The 13,753-nt window shown below is 37.9% G+C and overlaps 5 protein-coding genes across 6 annotated transcripts; 1 reads left to right on the top strand and 4 right to left on the bottom strand.

Moving 5' to 3' along the window:
• Positions 1-1,053: 1,053 nt before the first annotated feature.
• LOC100258956 (uncharacterized) lies at positions 1,054-2,189 on the bottom strand. The gene is made up of 2 exons (XM_002268655.4): positions 1,707-2,189; positions 1,054-1,616 (listed from the first exon to the last, which is right to left on the bottom strand). Exons 1-2 carry the CDS (start codon positions 1,818-1,820, stop codon positions 1,236-1,238), a joined length of 495 nt encoding a protein of 164 aa, XP_002268691.1. The 5' UTR covers positions 1,821-2,189; the 3' UTR covers positions 1,054-1,235.
• A 1,272-nt stretch (positions 2,190-3,461) lies between these two features.
• Positions 3,462-4,290, top strand: LOC100253810 (uncharacterized). The gene has a single exon (XM_002268697.4). It carries the CDS (start codon positions 3,717-3,719, stop codon positions 4,101-4,103), a length of 387 nt encoding a protein of 128 aa, XP_002268733.1. The 5' UTR covers positions 3,462-3,716; the 3' UTR covers positions 4,104-4,290.
• A 1,194-nt stretch (positions 4,291-5,484) lies between these two features.
• LOC100248709 (L-type lectin-domain containing receptor kinase VIII.2) lies at positions 5,485-8,168 on the bottom strand. The gene has a single exon (XM_002269985.5). It carries the CDS (start codon positions 7,711-7,713, stop codon positions 5,641-5,643), a length of 2,073 nt encoding a protein of 690 aa, XP_002270021.3. The 5' UTR covers positions 7,714-8,168; the 3' UTR covers positions 5,485-5,640.
• A 443-nt stretch (positions 8,169-8,611) lies between these two features.
• On the bottom strand, positions 8,612-11,483 carry LOC100252127 (large ribosomal subunit protein uL6). Of its 2 annotated transcripts, XM_002268823.5 has the most exons (3): positions 10,919-11,483; positions 9,036-9,158; positions 8,612-8,930 (listed from the first exon to the last, which is right to left on the bottom strand). In XM_002268823.5, exons 1-3 carry the CDS (start codon positions 11,288-11,290, stop codon positions 8,844-8,846), a joined length of 582 nt encoding a protein of 193 aa, XP_002268859.3. In that variant the 5' UTR covers positions 11,291-11,483; the 3' UTR covers positions 8,612-8,843. The 2 variants fall into 2 exon arrangements, with proteins under 2 accessions (XP_002268859.3, XP_059599439.1); XM_059743456.1 differs by having other exon boundaries at positions 8,612-9,158; positions 10,919-11,398.
• A 304-nt stretch (positions 11,484-11,787) lies between these two features.
• On the bottom strand, positions 11,788-12,660 carry LOC104882258 (uncharacterized). Its single transcript, XM_010664704.1, has one exon. The coding sequence runs from the start codon at positions 12,658-12,660 to the stop codon at positions 11,788-11,790; it is 873 nt and encodes a 290-aa protein (XP_010663006.1).
• Between the last annotated feature and the right edge of the window lie 1,093 nt (positions 12,661-13,753).

A 13,753-nucleotide genomic window follows, 5' to 3' on the forward strand; every position in this document is an offset into this window, starting at 1 on the left:
TCTACCCATGACAGAAGGCATTGCTTACTTTTGAAGCTCATTTCCAACAATTCTTGAATCCATTGCCTGGAAAGTTGGGGACATTCTTTTAGACCTTGATTATAAGATTTACAGGCATGTAGATACAGCCAAGGGCACTGCAAAGTTTTAAGAGCCACCTAGGAAGGACACCGATTAGCAGGGTCTATCCATTATCATTCTTCCTAATCATATTAAGTAAAGCTGGATCAACTCTACCTGTCAGCATTCCAAAAGGAGATGATTAAACCTCTTTGGTTGGCTACTTTTAGCTTATTATTTTGGTAATAGCACAGGAGTGGAGTTCCACCTGTACTGCCATATTGTAATGCCTCTTGTTTTTAGCTCTGGACTTGGTTCCATTATGTTCATCCGATAAGGGTGCCTTTACCACTGCAATTGAGATGGGAAGAGTATGCCTCTACACCCCAGCTAACTTGCAAGTTTCCCCTGATTTGGGTCTCAGTTTAGGTGATTGGGGAAGATGAGCATTTCATGTATCCTTCAAATCCTCCGTTTCTGCTTGTCCAAGGCCACATATTATGTTCTCTCTTGGGTCTTGCACGTCTACCTTCACCTTGAATGTTATCATACGGTTGACAAATAATGACCCAACTATGATTTGAATGACCCAACTATGAGGAATGATAGTTAACAACAGTCATTCCCAATGCTTCCATGATTCATTTCAATCTGAGTAGATGCAGAAAATGGTTTTATTGGATACTAATCCTCTATATGTATTGTGAGAAAGGCTTGTAGATTGTAGACAAACTCTAATATTTTACAAATTTGAGCAACTATTTCTTTGGCATTATCGTTTTTAACTTCCTCTATATTGATTCTAACTTCTGAAATACTATATTCAGGAGGCCCCTCAGTATCAACTTAATTGAATTGGTCCTCCTACAATGTCATCATGGAAGGCCCTGAACCCTACTTTGCAGCTGATCCATCAGCCTCTGGTTTGAGAACTGCTTAAAAACATCATCCTGAGCTTTTGAACTAATGGTATAAAAGTGGCTACAAATTTGATTCAGGTCGATTTCAGGTTGTATGAATAAGATTGATTGCTCAACTGATGCAGGTTTTGTAATATGATGATCAGTTCCAATGGTACAAAGGCATACAATAATCAATCCTCAAGATCACAAGCCAACTCTTTTCCTCATTTTTGTTTTTCTTTTCAGATACAACAAGATCAACTCAAACTGTCCTCACATGGTGGCAAGGGGTGCATTATTTTTATCTTCTGAGCTTGGAGGACGAGCATCATCTACTTGCTTTATTTCACCACCCTGTGTTTTTCCTACTGGCTCTTCTTCAACCTTCTGCTCCTTCTTTACAGCCTCTGTCGCGACTTCACCAGCCCCAGCCTCAGCTTTGGCATTCTCCTCTTTGTGCTCTGGTTCAGCAGTTTCAACCTTCTTCTCTTCCACTGGCTTGTCGACAGTGGCATCATCCACCAGTTCGGAAACAAGCACTTCTGCCTCCACAGCCTTTGTTTCAATGGTGGGTGCCTCCTGGTTTGGTTTTGGCTCTGAAAGATCCACCAAAGGCTCTTCCTCCCGAATCTCACCTCCATTGTTCTTCTCCTCCTGCAATATCATATCAAGTCAAACATCAGACAGTAAGCTAAATCCCCTGTAACCTAAGAAATGCGTGGTGAAAAATAGAGAAATATGTACTTGTACAACATGGGTTGGCTCGCCATTAGTCTTGTCAGGGCTGCTTGGGGCCTCGCTTGGGAGAGACTGGGGAGGGGCGTCCATGTCCTTGGGTTTGCTCGCACAGCCTCCCATGATGAAGAAGTGGTTTGGGCGAAGGGGGCGAGTCTTGGGGTCTCTGCAGAACTGGATGGCAAGAGTAGCTTTGAGGCTGGAGTGTGGGGAAGGGAAGAGGGGGATGGAAGATGATATAGAGATGTTGGGGTGCCTAGGATGAAGGAGAAACACAGGTTTTTTAGGCTGCCAGATGAGTCAATGGGCACAAATAGCTTTCTCCCACCGCCTTTCATGGTGATATTGGTATAACCGTTATGACAGTTGTAGCCCGTCTTTGCTTAATTTTTGATAAGATTAGAAACGTTTTCTACTATTTCAAAACACCTCTTTAGGAAATTAGATGCTTGGGAAGGAGAAACTTTTTTTTTTTTGTTAATTTATATGGAAACATTGAGAAACTTTTCTTGTCTAAAAAGTTTTTTTTTATATAAAAAAAAAGTGAATAAAAACTTGTAATACTTATCAATGAAACATTTTAATCAGATTCTCCTAAAAATGCTTTTAAAAAATAAATACTATCAAATAAAAATCTACTAATGATTTTATGAGAATTAAAAGTGTTTTTTAATGAATGGAAAAAGGTTTATTGTAGAAAGGAAAAGGTGAGTTTAAAGTAGTTATAAAATATGAATCTTTTAAAAATAATTCAAAATTCATACACTTATTATTTAAAAGTAGTACCTATATCATTAAGAAGTAGTACCTTGATGGTTGGTCGTAGGTAGTACTTTTGATTATAAAGTGCATGAAATGTTAATTATTTTTAGATAATGCTTGAAATTGATATTTTATAAATTTAAGTTCCTATTTTATGGTTTTTTTTTATATGCTTATGTACTAAAAATAAAAATAAAAATTTTATTTTTTATTTTATTATGAACTACTTAAATTAGAAGAAAAATAAAACGCAATATATTAATACTTCTAATTTTATTATACAATATAAGTACAACACCTTAAATGTTGGGAATATATATTTAAAAGTGAAATAAAGGAACAGTTTATTTTTTGACTCATAGAAAATGATAAAATATTTGACTTTTTTTATTCAGATAAAAGTAATACATCAAAATGGACTAACATAATTAAAGTGAAGTTGTTGTCAATGAATTCAATTTAGTTATATTAATTGATATTAATATATTACTTTTAACTGAGCAAAAAAAGTCAAATATTTTAAATTTTTTTATTCAACAAAAAACAAACCCATGGAAATCTTATTCTCCGACATTAACTCATTTCAATAATTATATTTTGTTATTCTACTATTGTAAAATTGTTAATTTTTTCCATATATTATTTTTATATTTATACTCTTATAAATTTCTACAAGCATTTTAGAGTTTTCAAAAGACCAATTTGATTGATTTACACATCATATTTACCAAAAAGCAACATCATCTCAAATGTTAAAGAGGGAACTTGTTTTATAGAAATTATGACTCGGTTTGGCAGTGTGATTTAAAAATAAATTTAAAAAATTTCTAATATTATTTAATTATTATTGAAAATAATTTTTTAAAATAAAGTAAAATAAAGAATGATTTTTAGAAAATAAGAAAAAAATTATTTTCACTAGTTTTAAAAATAAAAAGAAAACATAAAAATAATTTTTAAAAACAAATATAAAAAACAGTAGTCTAGAAGACTCCGCGTCCGACGATGAAGTCAAGAATGATTGGCAATATTCTTGGTTTCGCCGCATGGTAACGTTTTCTATATTTTGTAAACGAAGGGGGGAAAGGTGAGATTGGACGGCTGGGATTAACTCACACAAGATCAACGGCATCTGTACATATAATAGAACTACCAGAACCTTCCGGGAATTTCTTTGTATTTTCTGCGTTGGAAGAGGTGAAACCAAAGGGAAAAGGCGGTCTCTCAGAACCATCAACCACCATCATCATCACCACGATGATGATGGAATTCAACAGATCCAGATTATTGTCATCGTTCGTCGTCATTTTTATCGTGTTCGCCATCTGCTTTCCTCCGACCGTCACATCGTCCGTCATCCGACTGCCCAGCGACGCCGTTGACGGCGAATCTGATGGAGGTCTCTGCGGTGGATCGGAGGTCGCGGCATCATGCCCTGTGAAATGCTTTAGGCCGGATCCGGTGTGCGGCGTCGACGGGGTCACCTACTGGTGCGGCTGCACCGAAGCCCGCTGCGCTGGCACGGCAGTCGCGCATTTTGGGATTTGTGAGGTTGGTAATGGCAGCGCCGGCCAGGCTCTTCTATTGGTTCATATTGTCTGGCTTATGGTGCTCGGATTCTCCGTCTTGTTCGGCCTGTTCTAGGGTTTCTTCTCCGTGTTCCTCGGCTTTGTTCATTCTTGTGTGGATGTAAGAGATCAATTTACGGTTTTTTTTTTTTTTTGTTTTGTTTTTAATTTCTTTGTATTCATTCATTATGATTGATTGTATGTACACGATTATTCTTTTGTTGAAACTTGAAACCCTTGAAATTATAATCTTTTGTTGTACATGTCCAATATTCCACATTATTTTCTCGAGATTCATTATTATGAACAGAATGTCGTAGATTTAGCTTTTGTGATTCCCACTTTCAAGCAAATATAGGTTTCCATATATTATTCTTTGGCAATGAGAAATTCATGAATGAATACTCGTCCTAAACGTACTATTTTCCTAATTCTATTGACTTTGAATGCTTATAGGTTGTGAAAGCTTTCAATTCCGTATACACCAGCCCGTTTCATTTGCCTAATTGTTTGCAATTGCGGTTTCTTATTTTCTGTAGATTGATTGAATGATTCACTACTGCATTTTAGGCCCTTCATCCATGGACCATGCTACTTTATGCAAATTCAAGTCTTCATTTGATGTTTATTTGCCGTGGTCTGTGCTTCTATGTCCCCAATTCTCCAACCAATAAGGTAGTGCCTTCCATATGTTTTTCTTTTCTGGTTTTAGTCTCTTGTGCTGATTAAGTTAAACGAGTTTCAGATCATTTCTGTGAAGAATCTTGCCTCCTTTATTTTTAAGGTGTTGTCCTGACGAAGCTTTAGTTTTCAGGTAACTTGGTCCAATTTTGGTTGTTAGTTTGCTTAGGATATGCCATATCCAATGGATTGCTTGAGGAGTAAGCCATCCTCTTGGTGGGGGAGCAATCTAAGGGTAAAGGAAAGATATAGGAATGGGCTTTCTAGTTGGAAATACAATATTTTGAGAAAACCTAAGAGTGCCTGATTGATTAACCTTTTTATGTCTGATTAAGTTTTTCTGCCTTTGATTTTACCCAGCTTTGGTTCTTTCCTTGGTGAAATATATAGTGTGATTAGTTTTCATGGCTGAGTTAGCCATCCTCTTGGCGGGGGAGCAATCTAAATGATAACGGCTTTCTAGTTGGAAATTCGATATTTTGAGTTTTCAGATTGGGATGAAAAAATAGAATTGTTGGAGGAGGAATCTGCTTTTGATCATTGATGACTTGGGCATTAGGAAAAGTGGTAAGCATTGCATTCGGGGTTACCTTACTTTAATTAGGATGTAGCACTGTGCATAACCCTAACTCCTTCGCATCTTCAAAGGGTTTGTGTGCTTGTGGTAAGCATTGCATTCGGGGTTACCTTACTTTAATTAGGATGATAGTTTTGTGCCTAACCCTAACTCCTTCGCATCTTCAAAGGGTTTGTGTGCTTGTTGGTTTAGACCAGACTAGATGTAAACTCAAATCTCAATTGACCAAAAAAGACTTATAAATCGTACATGCAGAGAATGGGTTTGCAAGAGGCCACCATTACAAGAGATCATTAGGCCCCTGATTGCAGTGCAAATTACAACAATAATCTCCCTTGAAACATAAAATGGGACTTCACTTGAAAAGAGAGCAGGGATTTCCACTGCACAGACCAGTGGTGCTGCTGTAGGGGAACAAGGAGATGGGTCGACAAGGCGGCAACTGAGGTACTGGTCTGTCCATGGCCAAAAATCCCACCACTTCCTCCATAGAAGGTCGTCCCTTGGTCTCATTTAATGTACAGAGCAACCCAATCTCCAATACTAGAATGGCTTGTTCCAAGTTGATCACTGAGCCCATCCTCCTATCCACCACCCTCACCCTCTCATCCTTTTCATGCATTCTCCACGCAAAATCTAACAAATCCTTCTGCTCATCACCTGCCTCTGGCTCCATTCTCCTCCTCCCAGCAACCACTTCCAATGCAAAGACCCCAAAATCAAACACATCAGCTTTCTGGCTCACTGCTGCTTCAAATCTCTTGGAGTCTGATGCAGAGAGTACCAATCCAAAATCACCTAGCATGGCTCGAAAACTAATGTCAAGGAATACGCTGCTTGTCTTCATGTTCTTGTGAGCTAGTTGTTTAGAGTGGATGAAACTTAGCCCGTCTGCAACATCTTTTACCACCTTGAATCGCCTGGTCCAAGGAAGAACACCAGCTCCGAATAGCCACTTGTCAAGGCTTCCATTGGGAAGATAATCATACACAACCATAGTTTCTCTGTTATCTTTACACCATCCTCTGATTGGGACCAAGTTTGGGTGACGAACCCGGCTCACAGCTCCAATTTCCTTCATGATTCTCCGTCTATCCAATCCCTGTGAGCTCAAAAACTGAGCTGAGAATCGCTTCACAGCCACGTGGGAACCATTCAGAAGCGTTCCTTTATAGAAAGTGCCTCTCGAGTCACTACCCAGCTCTTGCGAGTCACTAAAACACCGAGTCGCTGAGGAAATCTCAGAAATGGTGAAGCGGCGAGGCTTGTTAGGTGGCTGTGGTCGCTGCTTTTTCTCAGAGAGCAATACCACGGATGGTTCTTTGTGTCTGCGTTTACCGTTGTAGTAGAGATTGAGCAGAACAGCTAGACCCAGAACAACCACAGCAAGGAAGATCAGGAAACTACTTGGAGCCTTTGTCTTAGAGCTATTGGTACTCTGACCACCGTTAACGATGACCTTACTCTCACACGTTTCAGTTGAAGGGACTAGAAGAGAAGCTTGACTGGTTGATGTGAAATTCCAGGAGAGTATGTTGTGAATTTGGGTGTGGTTACCCGTAGAAGCAGAGAACCCCACAAACATATACTCTTTCAGATAAGGTGAGATATCCAGGGGCCCTGAGAAGATGGGTTGTGATGGATAACCACTATTGTCTGATCCTAGTCGGAGGTCCATCCATCTATGGAGGCCATCGTAGCTAATCCAAGCCTGGTGCATTGAACCGTCTTTGAGAGAGACAATTCTGGTTGTGGTGGAAACAATGGTACCCAGATTAATGCCCACATGGTTGTCGTTGGGGTCTCCAAACTCTGGATTCTTGTGTGTATCAAACTCGATCGCAACAGATTTGTAGTCATCGTCACAGGCGTCGTTGAGCATGGCCAGCCACGGGCCCGGCCTTCCCACAGTGAACTCATCCGGGACAATGATGAAGGCAAAGCCACTGCTACCCAGACCACTACTAGAATTTGATGTCCCTTTACCATAACTGTTGTTGAACTGGAAAGAAAAGGTGGTCTGGAATGAAGCTGGGGTTTGGGTGGGAGGATCGAAGAGGCGGATGGGAGCGGAGTAGATGGCTCGCCCTGCTTGGTGTCTAAGATCAACAGCTTGCGAAGCATCTGGGATTTGGAGTGAGGCCTTATCATCAGAGAACTTCGCACTGCCTAGAAGCTTGACATCCTGGTACACACTGGGATTGCTTGAACTGAAATCTGGAAAAGAGAGATGCTTAGACACGTTAACAAGAGGTCCGGAACTGAGCCTCTTGTCATTATGGGAGCTCACCAGAACCGGGTATTCCAATAAGCATAGGAGACAGGATGAACAGAGCATCATCAGCCATAGGAGGCAGTTGCAAGAACCCATTACAGTTACAGGATGATAGAAGAAGAGCAGAGGAAGAGCTGATTGTCCTAATGTCATATGGCTATGCTAATCTAATTGGGGGGTGGTCAGTGGTGTTAGGGAGCTTCTAAAACAAGGCGTGGCAAAATGCCAACCACTACTGAGTTTGTCCCCGTTCAACTAACAAACAAAATACCACTTGCTTAAGATAAACACACCGACGGTACCTGACCTGGGACTGAAAGGAGTGCATCATCAAGAACATGTCCTCCCCCCCTTTAGGCTCGTTGCCTTGGTCATCTGGTATTTTTCTTCACACGGATTATCATCTCTCTCTTCTTTATTGATGGTGAACCGAAACCGAAAGGGACTTGATTTGAGTCTTCTTGTCATGATTTTGCCTTGCATTATTGCAATCATGTTGAGGAAGGACAAAAATAATGGAGGCCTGATTATGAAAGGTTACGGCCCATCATGCTTACTTTAGTGCATCTCCGCCACATGGGCTTCCAAAATAATGCTCAATTTAGTGCATCTCCAACACATGGATAGTTTGGTGACTATTTGACTTAATTTTTTTTAAATATAAAATTATGTTGTTTTATTTAAAATATTTAATTTAATTTTTTTAAAAAGTAAATGGTTTTTACTAAAATTTATATATATAATTAGTTGTTTGATTTGAAATATTAAGCTTTATTTTTAAAAATATATAAACGGTTAATGAACTTAAATGATTATTCAAAAAAATAATATATGAAATAAATAATTGATATTTTTAATTTGATATAAAAATATTTTTGTTTAATTTATTAAAACAATTGGCATTATATTTAATATAAATTATAATTAGTTAAATTAAATATAATAAATTCTATTTGTTTAAACAAATCATATTTGCAAAAAATCAAATAATATAAATTATCATATTAATTAATTATTTTTTATATACTCTAAAAAACAACAGATTGGAACCTTTTTGCAGCCAAATGGCGCTATCGGCACTATCAAATTGGTCACGGGGATTTCAGTACAGTCGATATTTGAAGAACAACATCAATGACACAAAATTGTAAAACCCAATTTCAGACAAGTTTATAAAAAAGAAAAAATCAACCATGAGGATAAATAGAAAAGAACTACCAAGTTCCCATCATTAAAGAAAATAATCCCAAAACCTAAGAATCATGATGCAAATACTTGAGACATCACTCCTCCTCAGCCATTGTTCCCTTCTCGCTGACGTAGATACCATCAAGGAATTTCCGGATGTCTTTTTTCTTAACGTGGCATTTCTGTCCCAACAAATATGTACAAGGGAGTATCAGCAGAGCCATGGAATGCAAAGCAGGCGTTTCACTATATACATAGACAGGGAGAGAGAAAGATGAGAGAGGTACCTGGTTAATGAGGGCAGCAGATCGGGACACTAGTTCAATATCATTTCCATCCAGTACCAGTTCATCTTTTACCTTCTCAGACCGAACAACAGAAACCCCGTCCAGCATATCCACTTTTCTGACCTGAACCAACCCACAAAAAGCATAATATGTTAAAAGCCTGGTATTCAAGCTCAGATGGAAGCTTGAGCCAAGAATGTGACAATCACATTTAACACCAGTCATTCTCCCATGTTGATGAACAATTCAATTTGAAATCATGACAAGAAAAAGGATGAATCGTGTCAATAATATCTTCATGTTTTATTTGATTTTTCCGACAATGGTTGAATCTTTATGTTTCTTATCCATGAACTAATGTATGCATATGTTCGACCATTGCCATACATGCCAGTATGACTCAACTGAGTTGTATCCACCCCGGCCAAAACCTGTCTGGGAAAAAATTGAAGATGACTCAAACTCAAGGGAGGAAAATGCTATATCTCTCATAGTCTGTTGTCATTTTTATAACTAATTAAATTTAACATGAAATTATTTTAAAAAAAGAATTTTAATATTAAAACTGATCAAATATACTTTTATGATTATTTAAATAATATTAAACTTAAAATTTTATTTTACTACTTTCTTTAGTATGTTTAATTGTAAATATTTTGCTTATCATTCAATACTGAGACCGATGTGCCTTTGGACGTCCTGAATCAATGATCAATACCGTGACTTTGAGCCATGATATGATACCAATATTTGACCAAATTTGTTAAAAATTACAACTGATTCAATATCAGTAAATGAACTTGCTCAACATATACAGATCTCAATTTCTAGAATCATGCACATTGCCTGAAAGAAAAAGGAAGGTCCATTGACAGGCATATGACTAGAGACTTGTCTAACATTGTGAACTCTAGCCTGCACCCATCTCTCTTTCTTTTTCCGTTTGGATGCACAAGAAACCCTATATTTTCTTAGACTTTGATCAAAATGATTTGTGTTATTTTTTGGTCAATCACTAAATTATGCAAGATGGATTATGGATTGATTAATAAAAACATTCTTGGGTTAATATGGGTTTGATTGGTTACTGAATAATCAATCCTAGCTGGCTTACTGTTTGCACATTCGAACTTATGAAAACCACTACATCATCTTTTGAATCCTACACTCAAACACCAACATGGATCAAACCCAGATATAAAAGACCAACAGGGAAGTACAGCTCCACCTGAAATAGAGAATGGGAATGGAAAATCAATCCCATTCTCATTCAATATTGTGTTTGGATTGTTTTTTAGAATGGGAATAGTGGAAATTAAATCCCACTCTTAGGATTATGATTCCTCCCTTCGACATGGTATTATGATTGACCTGCATCCCCCATCTTATTTCCATTCTTACTCCCACATACCAAACGCACCCTAATGCCACTGAAAAGGATTCAAATGTCTAATGATATTACAGCTAGTTCATTCCCAACGTAGAAGTTCAAGTAGGTACAAAATTTTGGGAAAAGAAAATTTGAATTAGGCCTCTGTTTGAATCACCTATAAGTACAACTACATTGTGATTTGAGTTCATCTCATTGTTGCAGAACAACTAGACCAGAAAATTGAACAAATCTGAGCTATAATGGATAACTACAAGAATAGAATTAGTGGATCATAGTCATTCTACAGGCTTCAAGTTCACATGCTCCCATAATTGTCCTCATTTGAGGAATTGTTGCTTGTGCATTTGGGGTATTCATATTTAGTTGCAAAGCATTAGAAATAAGGCTTCAAATGCCAATGGAAAACCCTAGAATTAGAGACAAAAACCATTGCAGTTGATAGATTTGGTAGGACCAGGGAAAAGAGTGAGGGCAGGGAAAGGGGAGGTACCTTCTTCTCACCGAGAAAGTTACGGATCTCGATGCTCTTGTTGGAGTTGGTGATGGAGGCGTTGATGGGGAAATGAGCGTAGACAAAACGCATCTTGTAGCGATACCCCTTGGTAACGCCGGTGATTAGGTTCTCGACGTGGCTGAGGGCGGTACGGATGGCGGCGGTGGTCTTGCGAGAGCCGAACCAGGCGTCGATCTTGAGCTTGCGATTGCCGGACTCGTCCTTGATGAGCTGGAAATCAAGGTTCAGATGCTTGAAGTTGCGGCTGAGCTTGCCTCTTGGGCCCTCCACCTCAATGATCTTCGCCTTCACTTTGATCTTCACACCTTCAGGTATGTCCATCGTCTCAGAAGACAATATGGTCTTCATCTTTCTCCACTCTCTGCAACCACACCGCACAACAATGGCGGCCCAGGCGAGGAGATTGAGCGGAGAAGAGACGAAGCTAAATCCTCCTTTTCTCTTTTATTTTCAATTTCCCAAACCCTAACCCACTCCCTCGGAAAGAGGACGATACCAATTGGGCCTCGCTGAACAGGCCCAATCCAATGTATGGCCTGTTTAGACGATCCAAGATTAAGGGCTGGACCTAGGTTGGGTTGGGACTGGTTTTAAGAGAACCCCGAAATCAAGCCCAATCCATGCATTTAATTGATAAACCAACATGAAAAACATGCATAACAAACTCATAGTCTTAAAGGTAATTGCATGAATAATAAAAAAATCCCTAATACTCGTATCAAAATCTCTAAAAAAATAAAATAAAAATAAAAAAGGAAAAAATAAAAAAAAATAAAAACAAAAACAGGTCTTCAATGTCTTCAATGTTGCTGGTCTTCAGCTTCTCCATTGCTGCTGTCGTGTTTTCATGGATTAACCCTAACAAGAGCAAACCACAATTCGGACCCAACCCGAAAGGACCATACTTGAATTCGAGTTCTTCTCCCAAGTGAATTGTTATTTACTATCAACTTCCATTCCCTCGTAAACACGTAGAGATGACAACTTTCCTTCATCTTCCATTTCTTGAAGGTTACTGTAGTTTCTTCCAGAGATGGTTGTATTAGCTTTACTTGCATTCCTTCCACCGCCCTCATCTTTTCCTCTTCACTCAAGAACTCCCTTCGGATTTGGTTCAAGGGCATAGATAATCTGTTTTCATTTTCGTTTATATCAGTCTTAAATAACTGCTTCTCTAGAACCAGAATCGGACGGGTTCCATTCATCTCTCTTATGCGAACTTTGAAATCTTCCGGAAGCTCTGGAGGAGGATCTTCACCTTCATCCATCTCCACCCTCGGAAGATCAAGGCCAACTCCAATATTCTGCTCCATCCTGAGATTCCATTGATTTTCCAAGTCATCGTGTAAATGTTCAATAATACCATCCACAAAATTTTTCATCGGTCTCCAAGGATCTTCTTCTTCCTCTATGCTTGGTTTCTCAGGTTCCTCTTCCACAGGCCTCTCGTCTTCCTTGTATGTCTCAGATACTTGGTCTTCTTCATCTTCAATATAAGTTTCCATCTGTCTCCAAGGCTCTTCTTCTTCCTCTATGCTCAGTTTCTCAGGTACTCGGTCTTCTCCATTCCTTTCTTCAATCACCAACGTTCCGTTCCTTGATCTTTTCCTCTTTCTGGGTTGTTCTTCCAGAAAAGGCCTCTTGAGAGTTTTCTCTCTCATTGAGCGCTTTCTCGTGCATTTAAAGCACTCCATGCGCTCTGGATGCTCCCCCTCCATATCTTCACAAGAGCAGAGAACCAAACAAATTATTTTTGTGAAGCTTTTTCTCCCCTTTCACTTAGACTTCTCGACAGAAATTAGAAACCTTTCCCAACACAAATTAGAAATTAGAAACCTTCCCTTCTACTAGTTGTCCTAGATATCAAAATCTTACGTGGAAGTGTTTTAAGGAGCTGCATTGGAGTTAAATTAAACTTTCAAAAATATTTAAATTATTTTTAATTACTTTTTAAAATATAACTAAAGAAGAATCATCATTTGGGACGAGATAGATATAAGAAATTCTCTTATCCTATTTTTTGAGATGGTCCTCAACCCTCGCATTATCATCTTTAAATAGGTTTATGCATGAATTTTTTTTTATTTTTTAATTAATAAATAGGGGTTTAATTTAGAGTTGAAAAAATCCTCCATAGAAGTGCTTTAAGGAAGTACATTTGAGTTAAACTAAATTACTAAACTATAATAATAATAATAATAATAATAATAATAATAATAATAATAATAAACTAACTTACTAAAAATAGGACGGATCAAATTTTTCTTGGAAAAACTCAAAAGAAGAAAGCCTAAAAACAACATGGATCCATTTCTTGTTTGTGAATATATAGATGTAGTCATTGTTTTTCTTCCTTTTATTGATGGTTTTATGAGAGTGTTGAAGAGAGGGGAGTGCTCTACCAGTCTACGACCTCCACTTCCATTCCTTCCGTCCAAAACATCTTCTCTTCTTCTTCCATTAAAAACTCCCTTTTTATTTGTTTAATCGAAACTAGGAAGTGACTCACTTCATCAGTCCTGCACATCCTCCTTTGAGTCAATGAGCTTTGTTGTAAAGAATAATTTTAAAAAACGTTTTTAATATTTTTAACACTTAAATGATAAATAATTTGAAGTGTTAGAAATATTAAAAGTGTTTTTTAGAATCACTATTAAACAGACTCTTTCATCAACGTGTGTGTTAGTGTTTTTTTTTTTTTTCCTTTTTCTTTTTATGTTTGATTTCTCAATGAAATTTACAATTTAGGTGGATTTAACTTCATTTAACAAAGGTTAAATTATTGTGATTACGAAGAGTTAAGAATTTAAT

This window comes from Vitis vinifera, chromosome 16 (assembly GCF_030704535.1).
Source record: "Vitis vinifera cultivar Pinot Noir 40024 chromosome 16, ASM3070453v1".
Taxonomy (NCBI): domain Eukaryota; kingdom Viridiplantae; phylum Streptophyta; class Magnoliopsida; order Vitales; family Vitaceae; genus Vitis; species Vitis vinifera.

Bases quoted from the DNA above. Each gene is read 5' to 3' on its own strand.
- LOC100258956 (XM_002268655.4), bottom strand. From the start codon at position 1,820: ATGGGAGGCTGTGCGAGCAAACCCAAGGACATGGACGCCCCTCCCCAG. The intron at 1,617-1,706 runs GTACATATTTCT...ATGATATTGCAG, and splicing joins AGCCAACCCATGTTGTACAA to GAGGAGAAGAACAATGGAGG.
- LOC100253810 (XM_002268697.4), top strand. From the start codon at position 3,717: ATGATGATGGAATTCAACAGATCCAGATTATTGTCATCGTTCGTCGTC.
- LOC100248709 (XM_002269985.5), bottom strand. From the start codon at position 7,713: ATGACATTAGGACAATCAGCTCTTCCTCTGCTCTTCTTCTATCATCCT.
- LOC100252127 (XM_059743456.1), bottom strand. From the start codon at position 11,290: ATGAAGACCATATTGTCTTCTGAGACGATGGACATACCTGAAGGTGTG. The intron at 9,159-10,918 runs GTACCTCCCCTT...GGGTTGGTTCAG, and splicing joins ACTTTCTCGGTGAGAAGAAG to GTCAGAAAAGTGGATATGCT.
- LOC104882258 (XM_010664704.1), bottom strand. From the start codon at position 12,660: ATGGAGGGGGAGCATCCAGAGCGCATGGAGTGCTTTAAATGCACGAGA.